At 28.6% G+C, this 21,374-nt stretch overlaps 2 protein-coding genes across 2 annotated transcripts in view; both read right to left on the minus strand.

Annotated features, from left to right (window-relative positions):
- The window catches only part of LOC136071785 (DNA mismatch repair protein Msh3-like), a 30,773-nt gene extending 14,561 nt beyond the window's left edge, over positions 1-16,212 (minus strand). The window contains exons 1-9 of the mRNA XM_065796754.1: positions 16,135-16,212; positions 15,840-15,940; positions 13,138-13,461; positions 12,993-13,092; positions 12,797-12,947; positions 12,411-12,643; positions 9,116-9,493; positions 8,923-9,017; positions 7,900-8,042 (exon numbers count right to left, since the gene is read on the minus strand). Coding sequence (XP_065652826.1) covers positions 7,900-8,042; positions 8,923-9,017; positions 9,116-9,493; positions 12,411-12,643; positions 12,797-12,947; positions 12,993-13,092; positions 13,138-13,461; positions 15,840-15,940; positions 16,135-16,212 — 1,603 coding nt within the window. The remainder of the gene's footprint in view (positions 1-7,899; positions 8,043-8,922; positions 9,018-9,115; positions 9,494-12,410; positions 12,644-12,796; positions 12,948-12,992; positions 13,093-13,137; positions 13,462-15,839; positions 15,941-16,134) is intronic.
- On the minus strand, positions 15,620-18,981 carry LOC136080500 (uncharacterized). Its single transcript, XM_065797230.1, has 2 exons — positions 18,041-18,981; positions 15,620-17,931 (listed from the first exon to the last, which is right to left on the minus strand). Exon 2 carries the CDS (start codon positions 17,593-17,595, stop codon positions 16,324-16,326), a length of 1,272 nt encoding a protein of 423 aa, XP_065653302.1. The 5' UTR covers positions 17,596-17,931; positions 18,041-18,981; the 3' UTR covers positions 15,620-16,323.
- Positions 18,982-21,374: the final 2,393 nt, after the last annotated feature.

Raw genomic sequence — 21,374 nt, forward strand, 5'->3', positions numbered from 1 at the left:
TGGCATTGCTGAATGCCTACCTAATTCTACCTAATTCCAATGGCTGTATATGTAAGACTGCAATAGGGCAATTTTAAAATAAAGTTTGTTAAATTATTTTATAAACACTTTTTAACTACTACAAAGTCATTCATTTGATTCAGCCATTTCCAGTTAAGTATTAATAATATATGTAAAACTAATTAAAATAAAATGTTGTACATTAATGCATATTTGCATCTACTTTGAACATTTATGTTTGTTTACAATGTTATTTTACCTGACTATTATTCGTAATTATAACAATCTTAATGCAAACGTTATGTATCATACTATGATACACTGCGCAACATAATGATAAGACACCCAAAAATATTTATAAAAATCTACTATACATTTACATTTAAAAATTAATTAAAATTATAAAAACTAATTTTATAGTAAACGAGAGCAAAAGGATTACAAGACTAAACAACATTTAAAAAAATTTATTTTAAAGCTAATTCGCATTTTATTATAAAAAAAACTCTTTTGTTAGTGCAACAAAATTATAAGACACTTTTGGAAAAAACTCATTTAAATCGTCATTTATTTAAAAAGATGTCTCAATTTTAAACAATCAATAGTGGGTACTTCTACCATTTTTTTGAATCACTTCAATCATTCTAGAAGGTAAAGAATCATACAACTTTTTTATGTACAAAATGTCAAATGCATCCCATGTAGGATGATGATTTCAAGTCAGCTAGAGAACTATATTGTTTACCACCTTCAAGCATAATATGTGACAGGTGTGCCCAAGCATTCTCAATAATGTTCAGGTCTGAAGATCTAGCTGGCCACTTCAATGTGTTAATTTTATTGCTGTTGAAATATTCCTTTACTATCTTAGCTGTATGAGCTGTGTATTATCTTGCTGAAAAACAAAATTTTCATCACCAATGATAGAGGCTTCAGGTCGTAAGAATTATTGAACAATTAAAAGATAATCCTTAGCCTTCATTTTTCCGTCAATAAAATTAATGTTTGATTACCCAATTGCACACCAAATTATTACACCACCACCACCCATTTGAGGTTGTTGCTGTGTTACTGGTTCTTTATGCAAATCGTGAAAATAATAATTCCATCTGCCTGGCCCATCAAGACAAAATCGTTTTTTGTCAGAAAATACTATTTGTTGCCACGCTTCTTTCCATGTTATGTGGAAAAGTTATTTGATTGTTTATCTGATTTGTTATCAAAGGTGGTTTTCACTGAAGTTTTTTGCGCGAAAGGTGAAAAGCATTATGAATAATTCACTGAACTGTACATAGCAATCACACCTGCTTCTGCAGCAATTTGACATGCAGTTAATGAAGAATTTGAAGCTTATCTCAACAACCTTCACTTATCACGGTCACTTAATGTTGATGAACGTCTAGAACTTTTTTTATTGCATACATATGAGGACTACTAACGTAGTTTTTATTCACAGCTCAGCTGCATCCAATAGCTCTTTCCATGAGTGACCCATTTTCGATAAGTTAGAGGGCACTTTTTTCTCATCTGAACTTAACGCTGCAGCACGACCCATTATTGATTAATTTGTTATTTTATACTTAATAAAAAAAAACTAAAACTAAATTTTTGACAGTTCACAAAAGTTTACAGTTATTTTATACTTAATAAAAAAAACGTTGTTTTTTTTAATAAAATGTGAGTTACGTTAAAAATAAATTTGTTAAAATGTTGTTTAGTGTTGTAAACCCTTTGCTTTTATTAACAATAAAAATTAGTTTTTTAAATATAAATGTATAGTAGAGTTTTATAAATCTTTTTGGGGTGTCTGATCATTATGTTGCGCAGTGTACATAATATTTCTAAAAAGGTGAACTCCATTATAAAACTTGATTTATTTCTCTAAAAAATTACCCATAAATAGATTAGCAAAAACAGGCACAATAGTAGAACCCATGGTTATTATTTCAATAATAAATCTTTGCTTTTGAAAATGAAATATGTTTGAGATGTTGCAGAATTAGAAAGTTTTTTTTATTCACTTTTACTCATTTTAAAACTCAATGTAACAAAAATTGAAGACTGTTATTTCTTGTACTTGAATATTAAAGAAGAAACTTGTGATATCATAAATTACTAAAAAGTTGTAATGAAGGTATTCAGTAGATAATAATTTTCCCCCATTTAAGTAGTTTAGATAGATTTCTATAAAGTCTATTTATCATTTAAATAAATGCATTTATCATTTAAATAAGACATTATCAAGGAGGTAAAACAACTTTTTTAAACCGCCCTTCATGATGGTAATCTATTTTGCAGATCAAAAATTAAGCATTTTATTATGATACTACCAACGGAGGACTATCATCCAAGATTTACATGCTCCTCCTACCCTAATTTAAAATAATTTTTTTTTTAAATAGGGTATTAAATGTTTTTTTTAAAGAGTTTTTTTTTTCTTAGATTGGTCATATTTATCATGGCAAAGAACTTTCACTCACTCCAATATAGTCATAACCTAAACGCCAGGGTTTTCCATGAAATAATAAGTCTCTAAGTAGCCTAGCTAATTGAAAACTATAACTACCAATAAATTATACAATAGTTTTTTATTATTTTTATTTTATTTTTTTTATTTTAGGTGCCCCAAGAAGTCCTAATGGTCTTGTCAAAGAGCACTGTGGAAGTGCATTTAACCAGGAAGTTCACACCTCCTTCCTTACCGTGACGCGAAAATTTGTCCATAGCTCGTTTCGAACCTGGATCTCCTGCTTATAAAGCAAACGCTCTAACCACTGTGCATTCAAAAACTATAATATGGCAGAACAGTTCAAAAACTAGAATATGTTATAAAATTTATTATTTATATATTTTTAGAAGGCCAAAGATACAAACTGGACAAATATTTTATATATAATAATTATTAATATTGACAAAAGCCCGAGTGATAATTAGCAATAGTTAAAACTATCTGTTATTCTTAATTTTCCTTTAGTAGTTTTATAATTGTTTCTCTACTGATATCTTTTCTAATGTTTAAACTTGATTCGGATTTTGAAAAATAATCATGAAAATTCTATTAGTATTCTAATATCATAGAATTATTTCAATAAAACACAAAAATAAATATAAAAAATTTGACAAATGCAATTTTTTTTTAATGCTTATAATATTATTAAAAATTCTTTATGAGATATAAAAATGAAAATTCTAGTTAAAGCTGAACTTTCATTACTAACTGCTATATATAAAATTATTGCCTAAAAAAGACTAAAAAAGCACATAAAAATTGAAGAATTAAAATAACGATCCAGACATTGTTACTCTAAAACCAGATATAGCAAATGGTATTGTGATAATGGATAAAGTTTATCTAAATCAACACTCATACATAGTAGTGAGAGCATAGAAGGAGCAGTTAAAAAAATAATGCAAATTAGCTGCTATTAGTTGCCAAACACATTTTTAGTATATTAGGAAAAGATTAATTTGAAAGCAAGTTTGTTTTCCAAAAATATGCAAATTTCTATATCACAACTTGAAAAGTTTACCCTTAAGTTTAAACTATTGTAAAATAAATTTAAATTTGTAACTGCAAATAATCATTAACTTAACAATATTTTGCTTATTATTTTAAAATGTGAAGATATATAACTAGATGATATATAACTAGAATTTTAAAAAAGATTATTGATCAATATTCAACAGCCCTTCAACTCTCTGTACTCCTTTTTCCTTCTTATACTTGATAAATTTTTATTTTATTCATTATTTAAAAAAAATGTTGCAGCAATTATTTTTGTTTAAAAATTTCAAGAACTTGTAAGTTGGGATCATGCTTGAGCTTCAATGGTATCTCTGGAATCATCAGCCCTCTGAATTAGACTTGGCATTTGGCAATATTAGACCTATTGCCAACCTCATTTTTTCTAATTCCAAGGGCTGAATCATGCTTGAGCTTCTTTGGTTAAATCCAAGATAATTTTCAAGTAATACCAAAATTACTCTAATGTAACACTGAAAAAGCGTTACGCAGTGGTGATGAACATTGAACTTTTTTAAACTTGTTTTAAACAAAGACAAGATGGATGAACAAACATTATAACCTTAAGAGAAGTCCATATCTTAATAACTTTTTTGCAGAAGAAAAATCTGTGTACCGTTATTATTCATATTATTCAGGCGAGTCAATGTTCATTGAGTATGAATATATTGGTAAACAACTGTTTCCATAGCATAGATAAAAACATTTTTTGTTCGCTATACTAAATTGCCAAATATGTGACCATTTTGAAAGTTTACTTATAATGTAAACATTTATATATTTTGTTTCAAGATTATCTACTATTTTATGTTTAAATTATTTTGTTTAAAAATTTTTTTTTAAAATGGATTAACAAAGATACCTTTAGCTTATAACAATAATGCTTACTGATTATAAATTTTTTGAAATTTTCATTATCAAGGAAAATAAAAATACTAAAACTGTATCTAAAAATTTAACAAATTGTTTAAGGTAAAGTGGTGTAAGATTACCACATCTTTAAAAAATTTTTTTTTCTAGCATGCGACAAAAACAATTTAGTATCCATATTTTTAAGTGTTTACCAATGACATAAACTGTTGAAAATTTTAACTTTTTGTGTAATATTATTGATAGATAATTATTTTTGTTGCTATAGTGTCACTGTCAATGTGGCACTACAGCAATCTCTATCTGGGGTAACTTTGACAGTAGAATGTTTAATGCTTTAAATGTTAAAAATACTTTATAAGGGTAACATAATAATTGGAATTTTGACAAATAGAGAAAACATTTCAAATATATACTAGCACCATTTTACTGCTTTTTTTTAAAAATTAATACTTTAAAAAAAAATGTACAATAGCGCTGAAAACATAACTAAAAATTGTTATTTAAAAGATATAAAATAGATTTGCTTCTGATACTTTCTACTTGAATATATAATAAAGTAAGTTATTTTTTTTAGGTTTGCTTCCATTTCATTTAATCTCGCACGAGATTCATCAGATGTCAGACATTCCGCCAATGTTCTCATGATTTTTTGTCGCTTTTTACAGGTTGCGTGTGTTAAAGATGTTTCAAAAGTACTTCTTCTAGTTGTTTTCTTAAAGTCAGAACTTTCTGTATTTCATCTGAGCTTGTGACTTGCAATGGTACGGAGCTTATATTATTCATGTCACTGATTGCCAGGGTAATCTTATTTTGATTTCCGTTATTACTTGCGCTAATAATTACACCCAATGTCAAAGGCTCTGCTGTTGACAATTTCTCACTGGTTATTTTACTTCATTTTAGTGGAAAAATTCCACAAGTTTCAAAAGCCATTACAGCATTGCTTCGATTGAATGCCCTAAGGTCTGTAACCAATTTCAGCAATTGTGGAAAAGTTGTTTTTTTGTATCGTGTTGTATCATAAAAGGTGTTCAAACAGTTCCTCCAAGATACTTTGACTGTCCTAAAAACACCTACATCTAAAGGCTGTAAAATACTACTTGAATGGGCAGGTAAACAAAGTGGCTCAATTTTGTTTGCAATAGCTAAGTCTACAACAGTTTTTGATATGTGAGAGTTGTGTCAGTCAAATATTAAAAGCTTTGATCTTTTTAATTGGTTTCTTTTGGCAATAAATATCTTTTCAAACCATTCATTGAATCGGGGGATTCCATCCAACCTGAAGGAGAACAGTTGTAATGTGCATTGTCTGGGCCGCCATTGCACCAGGTGCTGTAAAAGGTTATGAACAATGTATGGTGATAAAAATTGACCGGTTGCAGAACAGCATACCTGCACTGCGAACATTGTTTAGCTGAAGTGCCGACCGTTTTAAGTGGATTCCTCAATCCGCATTTGCAGAGAATTTTCTGCTTGTCCATGTCGGTTTGAAATCCTTATTCATCTATATTGAATATATTTTGTGGCTTATTCTGTAGATAAATTTTCTCAATAACAACTGCTAGTTTTTCAAAAAAGTCATCAACAACATTAACATTGGATGCATACCCACTTTTAGCAGGAAAAGATTGTCCAATCTTTTCCTGCTAAAAGTAGGTCAGGTAGGTTCATTTTTCCATCTCACCTCAAAATCATGCATCCAATCAATTCCAGGCTTTCCATTCTTAAAGGTAGTGGCTCTACCACTACTGTTTATATAATCTTGCACAATACTCGCAACATTGCAACAATCTATCCCAAAACCCCAGTCTCCTAGTTTCTGGATTGATTGAACGATCATTTCTTCTTCTCTTGTCAAAATTATTGAATGTTTAACTTGTTTACAATGCACTTTCTTGAGATGATTAATTAATGTTGTTCCATTGATATTTCACATGGATGCCGCTTTACTTATACTGACATTGTTTTTACTTTTATCTTTAATGGCTTTCTTCGTGGCTTCTGATCATAAAATCTATATGTTATCATGTGATCATAAACTCTAAAAAATCAATCATTTATTTATTTACACTTAAGTGTAATGACAATAACACATATTATGAGTAAACTTTGACAGACCTATGGGGTAACTTTGACAATCCTGTCAATGTTACCCCAAAACCAAAATGCATGTTTTTAACAAAAAATACTAAAAAATCATTTTAAATGCTTAGCATTTAGAAATAACATAAAAATACATTTAAAATTATATTATTGTATTGTATAACTTACCTTATAACTAAAGTTTTTTTAACAGTAAAAAAATTAAGAACAAGTTTAATTTGTGTTTGTTGTATTGTGTCATTTCTTTTGTTTACAACTATGTGGATAAAAATAGCTATCTTTGTTCATTCAACAGATTACTGTCGCGTTGGTTAAAATAATTTAAACAATAGTCAACTGATGACTGGTAAAAATATTTTATGTAACACATGTCAATGTTACCCACCTGTCAATATAACCCTGTGTTACCTTACATAAAATACATAAAACTGCTAAAACACTTGATTTTGATAAATATATATTTTTCTAAAAAACATGAGGTCAGAACAGCAGGAAAAGATTTCATAATTTGATGTTGACATACCATCAGTATTAGGCTGGAAAAGAAATCTTGCCTAAAAAGTATTTTCTAACTTGCTGAAAATATATAATGTAGATGCAACTCTCGGAATTAGGAAAAATGTGGTCGGCAATAACTTGCCAAACTCAATCTTTTAGAGGTCGGCATCAGGATGGCAAAAAAATTTGATCAAAGTTCCTACCATAAAACATAGAAACGAGGCCTGCAATTTTCGCCAACCTCAAACACTTTTAGGTCGGCATTGCCGAATGCCGACCCTAATTCCAAGGGTTGTAGATGCAATATTATTCTATTAATTTTTTAAAAGCTTGTAAGTAATTTTAGCATACATGAAGAAATCAATTTATTAGAAAAAAAAAGCAAACTATGATTAGGCTAAAATCCTTTTAATGACAGATCTTGTAAACAACAAGTCAAACAGAAGAAATTTGTTTTAGTTTCTTCAAGTTGAACATTAACTATTATTAATCTACTTGAACCTAATTGGAGCATTTTTTTTTTTAAATATTCATTAGAAAAGCAAACTTCATAAAATTTTTTTTTCTTCAAAAGTTTATTTTAATTATGTAGCCAAATCTGGGATTTTTCCTGAACTTGAACATTAAACCCATAGAACTTTCAATTCAAAAGTGCTATGGCATAATGCCAATTTTTACCACTGTGGCAAAGTTTTAAACTTTAACTTAAATATTTATTAAAATAGTTAAATATTTAATTAAATGGAGATATAAATTATCAGACCAAAAGAAATATTATAAATATTATTTATGAAATAATAACCATGTGATTTAATAATGATATTTGCGCTTAAATGTTTTCTTCACAGAAGAACGATTTTATAAAACAATTATAAGATCTAAAAAAGAAACCTGTTGATCACCTTCAAGATTAAAATATGTTGCTTTAGTATAAATATACATTAGTTTTCTTGAAAACACTGCACTTTTATTGCTACCAGCAGCTTTTAGGGCTGAAGTTTCTGTTTGTGCAACGACACCAACCTTATGTCCATTTTCTAACAATCTGAAAAACACATAAAAAATAAGCTATTATAAAATTATTTATTTGTTTTTCAAAAAAAGACAAACAAAAAAAAATATAATAATAATATAAATAAAGTTTTTAAGAAAAAAGAAAAAATATATAATTTTCAACAATACACTAAAGTGTTTCCCTCAATTTGCTGAATTGAAGCATCTGCATCAAATCAACAAACTGACTACAGGACTACATGTATGTGTACATATACATATACAACACACAGATATATATATATATATATATATATATATATATATATATATATATATATATATATATATATATATATATATATAGTTTTGTTTTTTATTAAAGAAATACCTAATTATCTATTTATATTCAAATTTTGGTGAACCAACTAAATTACACTTTAGAGCATTAAACTATTTTGTAGATGAGTCAAAAATTAACTTTTAGCCCTGAAAATTATGAAGTCATAATACTTTAACTATTATTATAGCAATTTTTATAAAATAATTTTTGAATTAATCACATTGATGAAATTGTATGTATGTTTAAAAGCACTTTAAAAGCAGATGAATAATTGAAAAAATAGAAGTAAGAATTGTCAACAAGTGATGTACTTGTTATAAATCTTAATCAAAAAAGAAATCACTCAAGATGCAACTTTTCTCACTTTAAAGAACGGGTTAAGTTATCGAGTTACAGAATTATAAACTACCTAGAAGTAGATATGCATAAAGTTTTTTTCTAAAAATAAATGCTAAATTACATACACAAAGTACTAATGAATTTTTATGCTGTTTTACCTAGTACAAAATAATATTACTAAAAGTGAGAAAATGACATATCTTATATGCAGTGAAACTACTATAAAAAATATGATATGCAAAAATATTACCTACTCATATGAATGTGAAGACGATGAACAGGAATACTTGCTGTCATAAAATTATGATCCATATTCTTGCATATATTTAGTTCTACTGCAGCAATCTGAAATATATTTCATCATCATCATCATCATCATAATCATCACCATAATAATCATCAAGATCATTATCATCAATACAAAGAGCAATTTAAAAAAATACTTCTGCATCCTTTCCAAAAAATCTGTATTTATATCCACACTCCACAAAAAGAAGTAAATCTTCATGCTTTGATTTTATTTCCATGAACTGCAGTTCCAGAGGAGTGTAACTTAAGTGTTGAACCAAAGGAGGTTTCTTAAAAGTATCTGAGTGTTGCTCAAAAATAGTTGAGACCTGATTAATTTTAAAACTGAAATCTTCCACAATATCATTAGTGTAAGTTTTATTCCCAGTACCAGCACAAAAAAGTTGCAATTTTTCAGAACATTTTGAAACAGTTTCCTTAAGTGCTGAATTAATTTTTAACGTGTTTAAATCATTCACACCAATAACAGCCCATAAAAATATAAAAGTAAAAAAAGTAAAAAAATAAAAATTCTTGAAACAAAATATAATACATAGTTATGTGAAAATATTATTTTAAAATAAACATGCTAAAATCTTAATTTTAACATAAATATATACTACAAAAACAAGTATAATTGTAGAATTAAAACTGAGAATGTTACAACATTTATATATATATATAAAGAGTTTATTTGTAAAAATACAACTTTGTGATGGAACTTAAAGTTTCATGCCCTTCAGGGTTCCCACTATTAAAACTGGGGCTAAAATTAAGGATTTTAAGGAGATTTAAGGAGATATTTTCCTAATATTTAAGGAGATTCGGTTGCGAACAACAATTTTTTGAAGGAAAAAGTAAGGAGAATTAAGGAGAAAACAACTATATTAAAAACTTTTTTGAATCTTTCTTTTTTCAATAAATTTTAAATATAAATAGATAAACTATTATAATTGAATATATATATATTATGTGTGTATATATATATATTATGTGTGTATATATATATATTATGTGTGTATATATATATATATATATATATATATATATATATATATATATATATATATATATATATATATATATATATATATATATATATATATATATATATATATACACACAGAGGTGGCTCAAAAAATTAGAGCCACTATAAAATTTCCACGTTTTTAAGGTTTAGGTGCCAAAATCACCAATTTCGGAATACATTGAATTTCTAAATCAATTGGTTTATGAACATTTAGGCATTTTAGAAAAAAAACAGTGATAACTTTTATAAGTTTTATTACAAAAAAAAAAATACACTTTAACATCTACATCAACATCAATATTTTGTATGACCACCTTTAGCTGCGATGACTGCTGCAACTCTCCTTGGCATGCTCTCTATCTAATTTAAGCACTGTTTTTGAATGTTTTCGTTATGGTGCCATACTTCAATTAATCTTTCAAATAATTTTTGTTTATTGGTTACTGAAATTTTTGACATTTCCCGCTTTAAAAGTTCCCATAATTATTCTATTGGATTTAGGTCTGGTAAATTTCCTGGCCAGGGCGAAATAGTAATTTTTTTGTTGTCTAAATACTTAGATAGGCTTTTTGCTTTATGGCATGGAGCCGAATCATGTTGGAAAATAAATTTTCCATCTTGAAACCACTCCTTTGTCTGAGGTATGAGGCGTTCCTCGAGAACTTTAATGTACTGATCATGGTGCATCATATTTTGTACAATATACAGCCTTCCTGTTCCCTGGCCACTTATAACAGACTGTTATAAGTGGCCAGGGAACAGGAAGGCTTGCTGGTTGAAAGCCGGTTTGCGGAATTAAACAAATCTATTTTTAACAAAGATGTTGTAGTTTTGTCATTTTTTTTTTAAACATCTTTGCTTCCAACAAGGCTGCAAGCAGCCACTAATTAAAGATGGAAGTTACTGAAAGAGAAAAGATAAAGATTGTAGAGCAAGATAACGATTGACGGACAACTTAAAAGATTGCAAATTATATGAATTAGGAAAGCAAGATGAAAGAAGCGAATTCCAAAGAACTGATGTTCGAGGAAAAAAACTAGACGAATAAGTGTTTTTGGAGCACTTAGGAACAGTGACAGAAAAAGGATGACACTTATTTGAATGATGAGAACACGAGAAAGAATTTTAGTAGTTGGCACAAGAGACGCTAGCTCTTTAGAGCAGTGCCCATTATAGTATTTGTAGGAAAGAGAAAGAGAAGCAACATTACGACGATGTGATAATGGTTGGAGGTTGGCGGCAATAGCAGGTCAAACTATGTTTACAATGCGTTTTTGCACCTTGTATAAAAGAGAAAGGGCATCATTAGATGATCCGCCCCAGATATGGCAACAGTATTCCATACAAGGCCGGATTTGAGATTTATAGAGATAAAGAATAGAATCCGAAGTAAGAAAGTGACGAGCTCGATAAAGAGATGCAACCTTAGCAGATGCTAATTTTGCAACTGATTTGTTATATAGTTTCCAAGAAAGATTGAAAGTAAGAGTTAATCCTAGAAGATGAAGAGTAGGTGACTCATCGAGTACATCACCATTTATAAATATAGGAAGATCTAAATTATTGCGATAACGATTGGCCGAAAAAAATTGAGCTTTATCTGAATTAAAGTTCACCAGCCACAGTGAGTCCCATGCTGTAGAAGAAGTGAGATTTTTTTCAAGCTCAAATGCCCCCTCCAAGCAATCAGAGGGTGTTGGTTTCTTATCACGACAAGAATAAATGGTAGTATCATCAGCAAATAATGCCACCTTAGATGTGAGAATATCTGGAAGATTGTTAATGTAAATTAAAAAGAGTATAGGGCCAAGGATAGTACCTTGAGGAACCCCTGAAGTTACAGAATAAGAAGAAGAGTGTTGTCCATCGAGGACAACTTTTATGCTACGATTGGAAAGGAAGGATTCAATGATCTTAAAGATGTTGCCGGATACACCATAAGAAGAAAGCTTATGGAGAAGACCAGCATGCCAAACTTTATCAAAAGCTTTTGATATGTCAAGAGTGATGGCTTTAACCTCTCCACCTTTATCTAATGCACGATAAAACCTGTCAGTTATTACCGTTAGCAAATCAGCTGTAGAACGAGAAGATCGAAATCCATATTGATGGTCAGAAAGTAAATTATTAGATTTAAGATGAGAAATTAAGTGTTTGTTAATTAAAGATTCAAAAACCTTGCTTAAGATAGGAAGAAGACTTATGGGACGGTAGTTAGACAAATCAGATCGCTCTCCAGAATTTTTGAAGATAGGGATAACAAACGCCGCTTTCCAGTAGGCTGGAAAACAAGACTCTGATAAGCACTTGTTGAATAGATTCGAGAGTATAGACTACAGCTCTGGAGAACACTTCTGCAAGACAATAACAGGTATGTTGTCCGGGCCACAAGCTGTAGAAGAGTCTAGGCAGGAAATCACTTTAGATACAGATGCTGGAGTGATATGAATGTCAAGCAATGGATCAACATGTTTGTTGGCAATATCAGGTAGAACGCAACTAGTGGAATCAAGAGATGATATTGATGAAAAGTTTTTAGCAAACAATTTAAAAGAAACATCTAATCGAATGATATTCGCATAAAAGTTGCGTAGTAGTTCTTCAAGTGTTACCACCAGAAAAGGAGTCATTGGTTTATCAGTTTGAAAAAAAACTAAAAGAAAAAAAAATAGCAAGATTGAAAATAACATTTTGTGATTTTTTTCAAAATTTAATAATATCTCAGAATATTTCTATACTTTTGTAATAAAATAAAATATATTACATAAAAAGCAATAAAATTGCACCTGGATCAAATATTACCTACCAAGGAATGTATTTAGACTGCCACTAATTTCTTCAAAAAACTTCAACTTTAAAGGAACTAAAACTTTATTTGTTCGAGCACTTAAATGTTCAAAGTTGGTGTTTTGCCCTGATTTACCAAGTCCAGGTTGCTTAAGCTTTGGTAAAGACTTCTAGTAGTAAACAACTAAGAATACTTTTGTCCAAACCTCTATTACTTTCTTGGCAACACTTTGATTTTCAGCCCGTCGAGTGCCACAAAATATGTAAGGAAAATCTGGACTTGTTGCCTCAGCTATTCTTTCATAATCACTTGCTCTTGATGGACTTTAATGAAATTTATGGTACATTGAAGACATTAACTTCTTTAAGTTCCAATCTGTAGCTTTACCACCAGTTTGTAAGGATCCATTGATAGTATGTAAACCACAGGCAATATTAATGAGTGTACTTAATTCATTGTTATGATGTTCTTTGTTGAGCATTTCCAAAAACAGTTTTACCACATTAGGGCCATCCATAGAAACCTGAAGCATTTTTTCAGCATTTAAACCAGTCGTGCAGGATTTAAACATATTTAGAATATCTGGGGCTGCAGCTTTTCCCATGAACTCTGAAGTATAATATCTTGTACAAACAGTATTCCTATCTTCATTCCAATAGCGCACATTTGACCTTTCTTTACAACTTTATTGTAAGATTTATCAAAAAGATATACAAAGTTATCCAGCAGGTTAAGATCTTTTATCAGAATTTTTTTTAATTAAGGGGCAAGACCATGAGTTACAATATAGCCAGATTTTGTTCGACTACATCAAAAGTCGCTGGCAATTTTGCTATCTGGAAACATCAAAGCAAATTGTCTAGAATTATTCTCACTTGATCTAAAAGAGTATTTGCTTTGAATAATATTTAAACGCCAAATTAATTTTGCTTTCAAAACTGCTTCCTTCTGAAGCATATCTGAAATGATACATTGCTTTGATGAGGCTTCTGTGATACTGATTGCAAAGTTTTTTTGAACAAAACAACATGACCCTCATTAGGCAATCGCTATATGTGCTTTTCTCCTCTTGCATGTACATCAAGAGCCTTTATACCTATGCTTGTTAATGAGAATGACTTAAAACAAACTTTGCATCTTGCAAGACTGGGATTTTTATCTTTTATCTGAAATCAAGAAGTGTAACTACCATTATTTAATAGGTGTTCACTTGTAAAGAAAACAAAATAAAATTATTTAAAGAAAGTGAAATATGTTAAATACAAAAAGCTAAAAAAACCATTAAAAAACTTACTCTAATACTTGGAGGGCTGATATTTGATATACATATATTTATATATATATATATATATATATATATATATATATATATATATATATGTATATATATATGTGATATATATATATATATATATATATATATATATATATATATATATATATATATATATGTGATATATATATATATATATATATATATATATATATATACATATATATATATATATATATATATATATATATATATATATATATATATATATATATATATATATATGTATATGTATATATATAAAACAAAAGAATAGGATTTTAACTCATCAAAGAAGTAACTTTATGCTTTTCTATGGATAAGCATAATCCATTTGCTTTAATAAAATTTCCTAGATGATAAAAAAAGAAAATAAGGAGAAATTAAGGAGAGCAGTCAAATTTCAACTTTTTTAAAGGTTATTTAAGGACTTTTAAGAAAATTTTTTTTTTTAAGGATATTTAAGGTTTTTAAGGAGGAGTGGGAACCCTGCCCTTCAGCGATCATCTACCATATTTTATTTTTTAAATTAAGAAAAAACCGTTAAAAAATAGTAAATACAGAAATTGACAGAAAAAACATAACAAAGCAATGGAATGAGTTCTGGCGTCAAAACAAACAATATTTAATTAAATAGAAAACTGATCAATCACCCGTGTTGAATAGGGCGAGAAGAAATTTGTTTTAATGCCTGCACTTAAATAGCATTTCACTTTTTTTGTTTAGCAGAGTTTTATTTTTGGAAAATAGAATTTCATATTTTTTGTTTGTGCATAGTTGCAGGACTTCGTGGTTGGGTTGTAAGCATTGCATTGCTTAATTATTTTCCATTTAACAACTGTGTTTAAGTTGGCATCTTGTAAATTTCCAAAATTCTATTGATAATTTGGTGTCATTTTTGTATTTTAGAATGTTAAATGATTTTGTATGATTGGAATATTTAATTTTGAATGGTGTTTCACTTATACCGATGTAGGATTTGTTGACAGGAGTGTTAGTAGGATTATTGGAACGTATATTGGCTTGGTATACAATGGGCAGGTATTACACATGTGCAACACAACAGGACTGTAAAAAAGCGTCAAAACACGTTTATACAATCCTTATAACATTAAAACCATGCTATAGTATGATAAATATATATATATATATATATATATATATATATATATATATATATATATATATATATATATATATATATATATATATATATTTATAATAAATATATATATACATTTATGATAAATATATATAAATATTTATGATATATATATATATATATATATATATATATATATTTATCATAAATATATATATATATATATATATTAGGGGTATTCAAAAAAAGTGAATTGTGAATTTTCAAATCTAAAAAACCATACCCCTAAATTTGGGGCAAATGTATAAAAAATGAGCCTCGCAAAGTTTAAGCGCTGTCTGTTTGATCCCCCCCCCCTTCAAGTTAAAAATTTAGGGGAAAATTGACCGAAAAGTGGTAATTTTCGGGCGCCTTGAGGGAGGGGTAATTTTTATTTTTTCAAATTTTTTTCTTTCTGCTATATGTATATAGGCCTATATTTTTGTTTAAAAATATATGGTTTTTTTCCTACTTCTCAAAAATCTATGTTTGGTGGTATTGAAATTTATGAAAATCAGAATTTTTGTAGTTAAAGTTAGATTTATTTATAAGCCTTGAGTGTATTAACATATACACACAAGGCCTCTCTAACTATTCCCAAGACATACCAGAGGGAGCAACCAACCTTCATTTTGCCAGAAAGAATGAACAGTTGTTGGTTGTGACCTAAGCAATGTTGTTTATCTATATTAAAAAAAACACTATTTATCTATATTGAAAAATCAAAATGAGCAAGAATAAATAAAATTATAAATTTATATTCAAGTTTTATAACAGAAAAAAAATGTACAAATCTAATAATAATCAAGTTTAACTCTTTATATTTTTTCGCATCACACCAAGTCCATTATTAAACTTAATCTTTGAAATTGTACCGGATTTTTATTATTGTGATCTGAATACAGATCGAACTTTGTCCACAGTTAGCAATCTGTTGTGCTTTTCAGTTTCATCAGAATATCTATGAATATACTGCCCCATCATACCTATTGACCGTTCTGAATGGTCATTTACAAAAATCAAAGTTTCAGCATATTTTTGAAAACTTTTGAAGCATGACTGAGTATGCCAATAGTTTGGTGGAAGTGAGAGCTAGTCTTGAACTCGTTGCTTATCAAACCCAATCATGTCAAAAATCAGGTAAGAAAAAACATCAACCAAGGCAGACAAGGATGGTGGTTTTTTCCCAATTTTTGTATTCATTTTATAAATTTCCTTGATATCTTGCTTTACTTTATTCTCAGGCTTATGATAGTCAGAGCTAGGCATATCAAATGACAGAATTGCTGATGCAATTTTTGCCTTCTCCTCTGATGCTAACTCGTCATCTTGCAAAGCTAAAGGTATCATTGTTGAATCCAAATACCAACAGTGTTTATACTGAGACTCTAATACAGCATCGACAGATATAAGGTTTGTACATACCTTCTTGTACAGATGCATTTGATGTATGGCTGTAATGTCAAGAAAAGGAGCTTTGATGACATCCTCAGATTGTAGATACCATTTTGCATAAAAACAAACAATAAATTCTGTAATAAGCTTAATTTCAATTTTCAGTTTATCATTTTCCTGAACAAACGTAAGTTGATTGGATAAAAGCCGAAGCTTTAAATAATAAATTGTTTTTCCTAAAAATCTTGCATGATGAATAGCACCAGTTTTTCTTACTTTATATGTTATAGGGGATAAGTACATGACAACTAATTCTGCAAGCTCACTTTTATCATCTCTTATAATACCTGGTTTACTAACATATGCTTTGCAAAATGTTAATGACTTCATAGCTGCCTTTTCTAAAAAACTGCTTTTAACCTTATTCCAATCAAACCGTAACAGTAGAACTGAATTATAGTTAAAATTAGGTTCTTCAAAAATATTTTTAAGCTTTTTGAAAAGAGGATTATCAGGTCTACTAGTTTCTTCATTGGTCACTAATTTCCAAAAGTGAAGCATTCTTAATTCAGTCACATAATGCCTACATGCTATTTGGAGGAGATACTTATCCAGTTCTTGAGATATTCTGGAAACTGATCCTTTATTCGTCCCAGTGTTGGATGATGTTGTATCAAAGCATATACCTCTAGTTTTTGACGTAAGTTGATACTCCTTAATTAAGTTCATTACACCTAAGAACTGATCTTCACCAGTGGATGACGCTAGTGGAGGTACTCCAAGTAGGTAAGTCTGTCCATTAATGTTAACTAAAACAGCCATTCTATCCCTCTTTAACATTTTTCCTTTGTTTAGCTCAAACAAGGTCTTCCCATCAAAATGAATTATACATGGATATGGAGATGCGTCTATGGCTGCTTTAACATCTTCTTTTGAAATTTTTGCCATGTTTTCATTTTCTTTTTTCATTTTTCTATATGCGGTAGACTGACTGCTTTTAACTTCTTTAAGATCAACTCCTGATTGATATAGAATTGCATTTGTTACCTTCTGTAAAACATTTGGTGATATATCACAGGCTGTAGCAGTAAGTGAAACATTACCAGCAAAAACATCTTTTGGAATTTTTGCAATTACTGTGTCTGGGTTTTCAGAGACTTCTATATGATCCCAATCACCTGGCTGTAAATCAGATTCAATTGAAGAATCATTGCTTAGAATTGTGTCTATAAGTTCAACGTTGGGTACATCATCTCTCAAAATCTTAGGCTGTAAACGATTTTTCTTCCTGATGCTTTCTTTTGCCTAATTAACAGAAAAAATGTAGTTTTAGTTTTAATTTTAAAATTAGTGGAAAAAAGAATTAACAGAGCTTGAGAAAGAGCTAAAGTAATTAATTAAAAGTATTGAATACCTTTTTTCTATATTTAATATTCTCTGAAACAATAACAAACTTTCTTTCATTTTCCTGATCTTCAAGAAATTTTAGATCTTCAATCTTGTCTTTTCGTGATCTTTTTTTATCTTTACTGATTGTGTCTTTGAGATTAGAATTACCAGCCCAAAAAAGTTTTTTTATTTCAATCTCAAACTCATTTTGTTTAGCCAAATCACTACTATTTCCCCTTTTTGCATTTTTTTTCAAGTTGGAATAGGACTTATGCAATTTAAAAAGTTTTTTTAACTAAACTTCAGTTAACACATCAAATCCATTCAGTTAACACATCAAATCAGTTAACACATCAAATCCAGCTTTAATCCAGGGTCTCTTGATTTTAGACAAAATACATTCACAACAACTCTCCGAACATCTAAAAAATTTTTTTTAGGGGGACGAGCAATAATACTTGATATTGATACAGATCGACATGGTTGGTTATATATTAAATGTTGAAGTATATCCAAGCCTGTTGGAAGTTGTATATCTAAATAGAAAAATTTATATTTTATAAATAAAATAAATTTTTTAGCAACTAAAAAAATAATTATAATTCCAATATTAATAAAAATGTTTATACCTGATATAGCTGGTTTTGCCTCTTTTATAATAAAAAGTTCCTTTTTCATTGACCTAAGTTGAGCTTCACTCATTTTTAATGTTTATTGTATGTACTAATCTGTATTTATTAGAAAAATTCAAAGCTTTAAACTATCAGAATTTACACGAAAATATATGTATATAACATTAGGCATAACAGAAAATATATTTTAAAAAATACCAATTTTCATGATTTTCAATATCACCAAACATAGATTTTTAAGAAGTAAGGAAAAAACCATATATTTTTAAACAAAAATATAGGCCTATATATATATAGCAGAATAAAAAAATTTGAAAAAAAAAAAAAGTTGCCCCTCCCTCAAGACGCCCGAAAACGACCACTTTTCGGTCAATTTCCCCCTAAATTATTAGCTTGAGGGGGGGGGGGGGTCAAAAGTGAACGGACAGCGCTCAAACTTTGTGAGGCTCATTTTTTATATATTTGCCCCAAATTTAGGGGGTATGGTTTTTTAGATTTGAAAATTCACTTTTTTTGAATACCCCTAATATATATATACATTTATGATAAATATATATATATATTTATGACAAATATATATATATATATATATATATATATATATATATATATATATATATATATATATATATATTTATAATGAATATATATATATATATATATATATATATATATATATATATATATATATATATATATTTAGTGAACGGAAACTTTCGGCTTCGGCCGAAACCAAAACCGAAATTTCTGCTTCAACAATTTTTTTACTTTTCCTGTTTCGGCCGAAATTTTGGTTCAAACCACAACCGAAATGAACTGAAACTTTTGTAATATTTTTTTTAGTTTTAATATAAGTGGGGTCATGACGGTTTCCTAATTGTAATCGTTTGTTAGTAAATCAATTTTTAATTATAACAATTGTAAAAATTTTAATTGAAATCACGTTACATAATAGTTTTAAGTTACTATTCTCAAATCATTCTTAAAATGAATTAACATTTAAGTAAAGCAACCCAAAGCAATAGTTTCATCAAAAGTTTCTCAGTGCTAAATTTTACAACGGAAAATAATCGATAAAAAACTGGTTTATGGAATCATTTTACCGTGACAGTTAGTGATTTCAAATACGGAACTTGCAATTTGAAAATATCTCATGGATCGTACAGTCCAAAACTTCAATCACTTAGTGGACTTTCATCACATTTAAGAAGTGGTTTACCCAAAAAAATCTCTTAACTGAAAAAGCAATACAACTACCGGCAGTCCTATAAATCTCAAAAATTGATTCACACTTTAAAGAAGGTCTGAAGTTTCTTGTGCGACCGTGGCGCAGTGGTTAGAGCGCTTGACTTGGAAGCAGGAGATCCAGGCTCAAAACGAGCTTAGGAAACATTTTTGCGTCACGGTAATGAAGGAGGCGTAAACTTCCTGGTTAAATGCACTTCCGCGGTGCTCTGTTATAAGACCTATAGGTCTTCTATATTTCTGTATTTCGTCCAGAAAATACTTCAATTATTACCTTTAATTATTGAAATGTCTTGACATATTATAGTTTTTATCAAATTATGTTACATGGTGATTGCTTAGATATATGTAAAATAGTTTTTTTTTGCTTTAACTTGGTGATCATAAAAGGTTCAGGGATTTTAAACATTCATTTTCAAATTTCAGCCGAAATTTCGGCTTCGGTTTCGGCCGAAATTTTAGCTTCGGTTTCGGCCGAAATTTCGGCTTCGGTTTTGGCTACGGCTTAACTGAACCGAAATTTCGGTACTTTCGGTTTCGGTCGATCACTATATATATTTATGATAAATATATAAATACATTTATGATAAATATATATATATATATATATATATATATATATATATATATATATATATATATATATATATACACACTCCTAGTCGGTGTTTACGGGGACATTTTTTTTTGTTACCGCTACATATTTTTTTTTACTTTTGTTATACTAATTTTATCATATTTATATATGTTTTTTAATTATTATTATTTTTTATTTATACATATTTAAACTAAATTTTTTATTATAAAAATATATTTTTTATATTTATTTCTGTTATTTTTATTTATTTATTATATATTGCATTTCATTTTTATTTTCATCTACTTACAAAAATGATTAATTACAGTAATATAACTTTAGTTGAACCTTTCCGTAACCATTAGGGTGCATCACAAAATAACAATTTAAAAAATTGATTTTGTCTGACACCTAATTGTGTTCTATATATCAAAAAAACAATGACTTTCAAAAATTTTAGAATAAGAATTATTTTTTGAGGTCCCCCGACACTCTTGAATATTTGACCAGTCCCTAATATTTATAAAATATATAGTTTTTTAAAAGTAGGTCGTGTTGGGTCTCAAATTAAGCAAAATTTTTAAAAAATTTCAAAAATAATAATTAAATAAAAAAAAACATTTTATGTTTCACTGCTATGTATATATAAAACTACAAAAAATGCACCTTTTTCATTTTTATTTTAAAAATGTCATATTTATTGCAGTAAAATCTAATGTGAATTTCTTTTAATAAAATGATGATTATTTTTAAAATTTGTATAAAATATCACTTAATTTGAGACCCAACATGACCTACTTTTAAAAAACTATTTTTTTGAAATCATTAGGGACTGGTCAAATACTCAAGGGTGTCGGGGGACCTCTAAAAATATTTCTTAGTCCAAAAATTTTTGAAAGTCGTTG

The sequence above is a fragment of the Hydra vulgaris genome, chromosome 05 (genome assembly GCF_038396675.1).
Source record: "Hydra vulgaris chromosome 05, alternate assembly HydraT2T_AEP".
In the NCBI taxonomy this organism is placed as follows: domain Eukaryota; kingdom Metazoa; phylum Cnidaria; class Hydrozoa; order Anthoathecata; family Hydridae; genus Hydra; species Hydra vulgaris.

What these genes read in the sequence shown, in the direction of transcription:
- LOC136080500 (XM_065797230.1), bottom strand. Translation starts at nt 17,595, where the DNA reads ATGAAAAAAGAAAATGAAAACATGGCAAAAATTTCAAAAGAAGATGTT.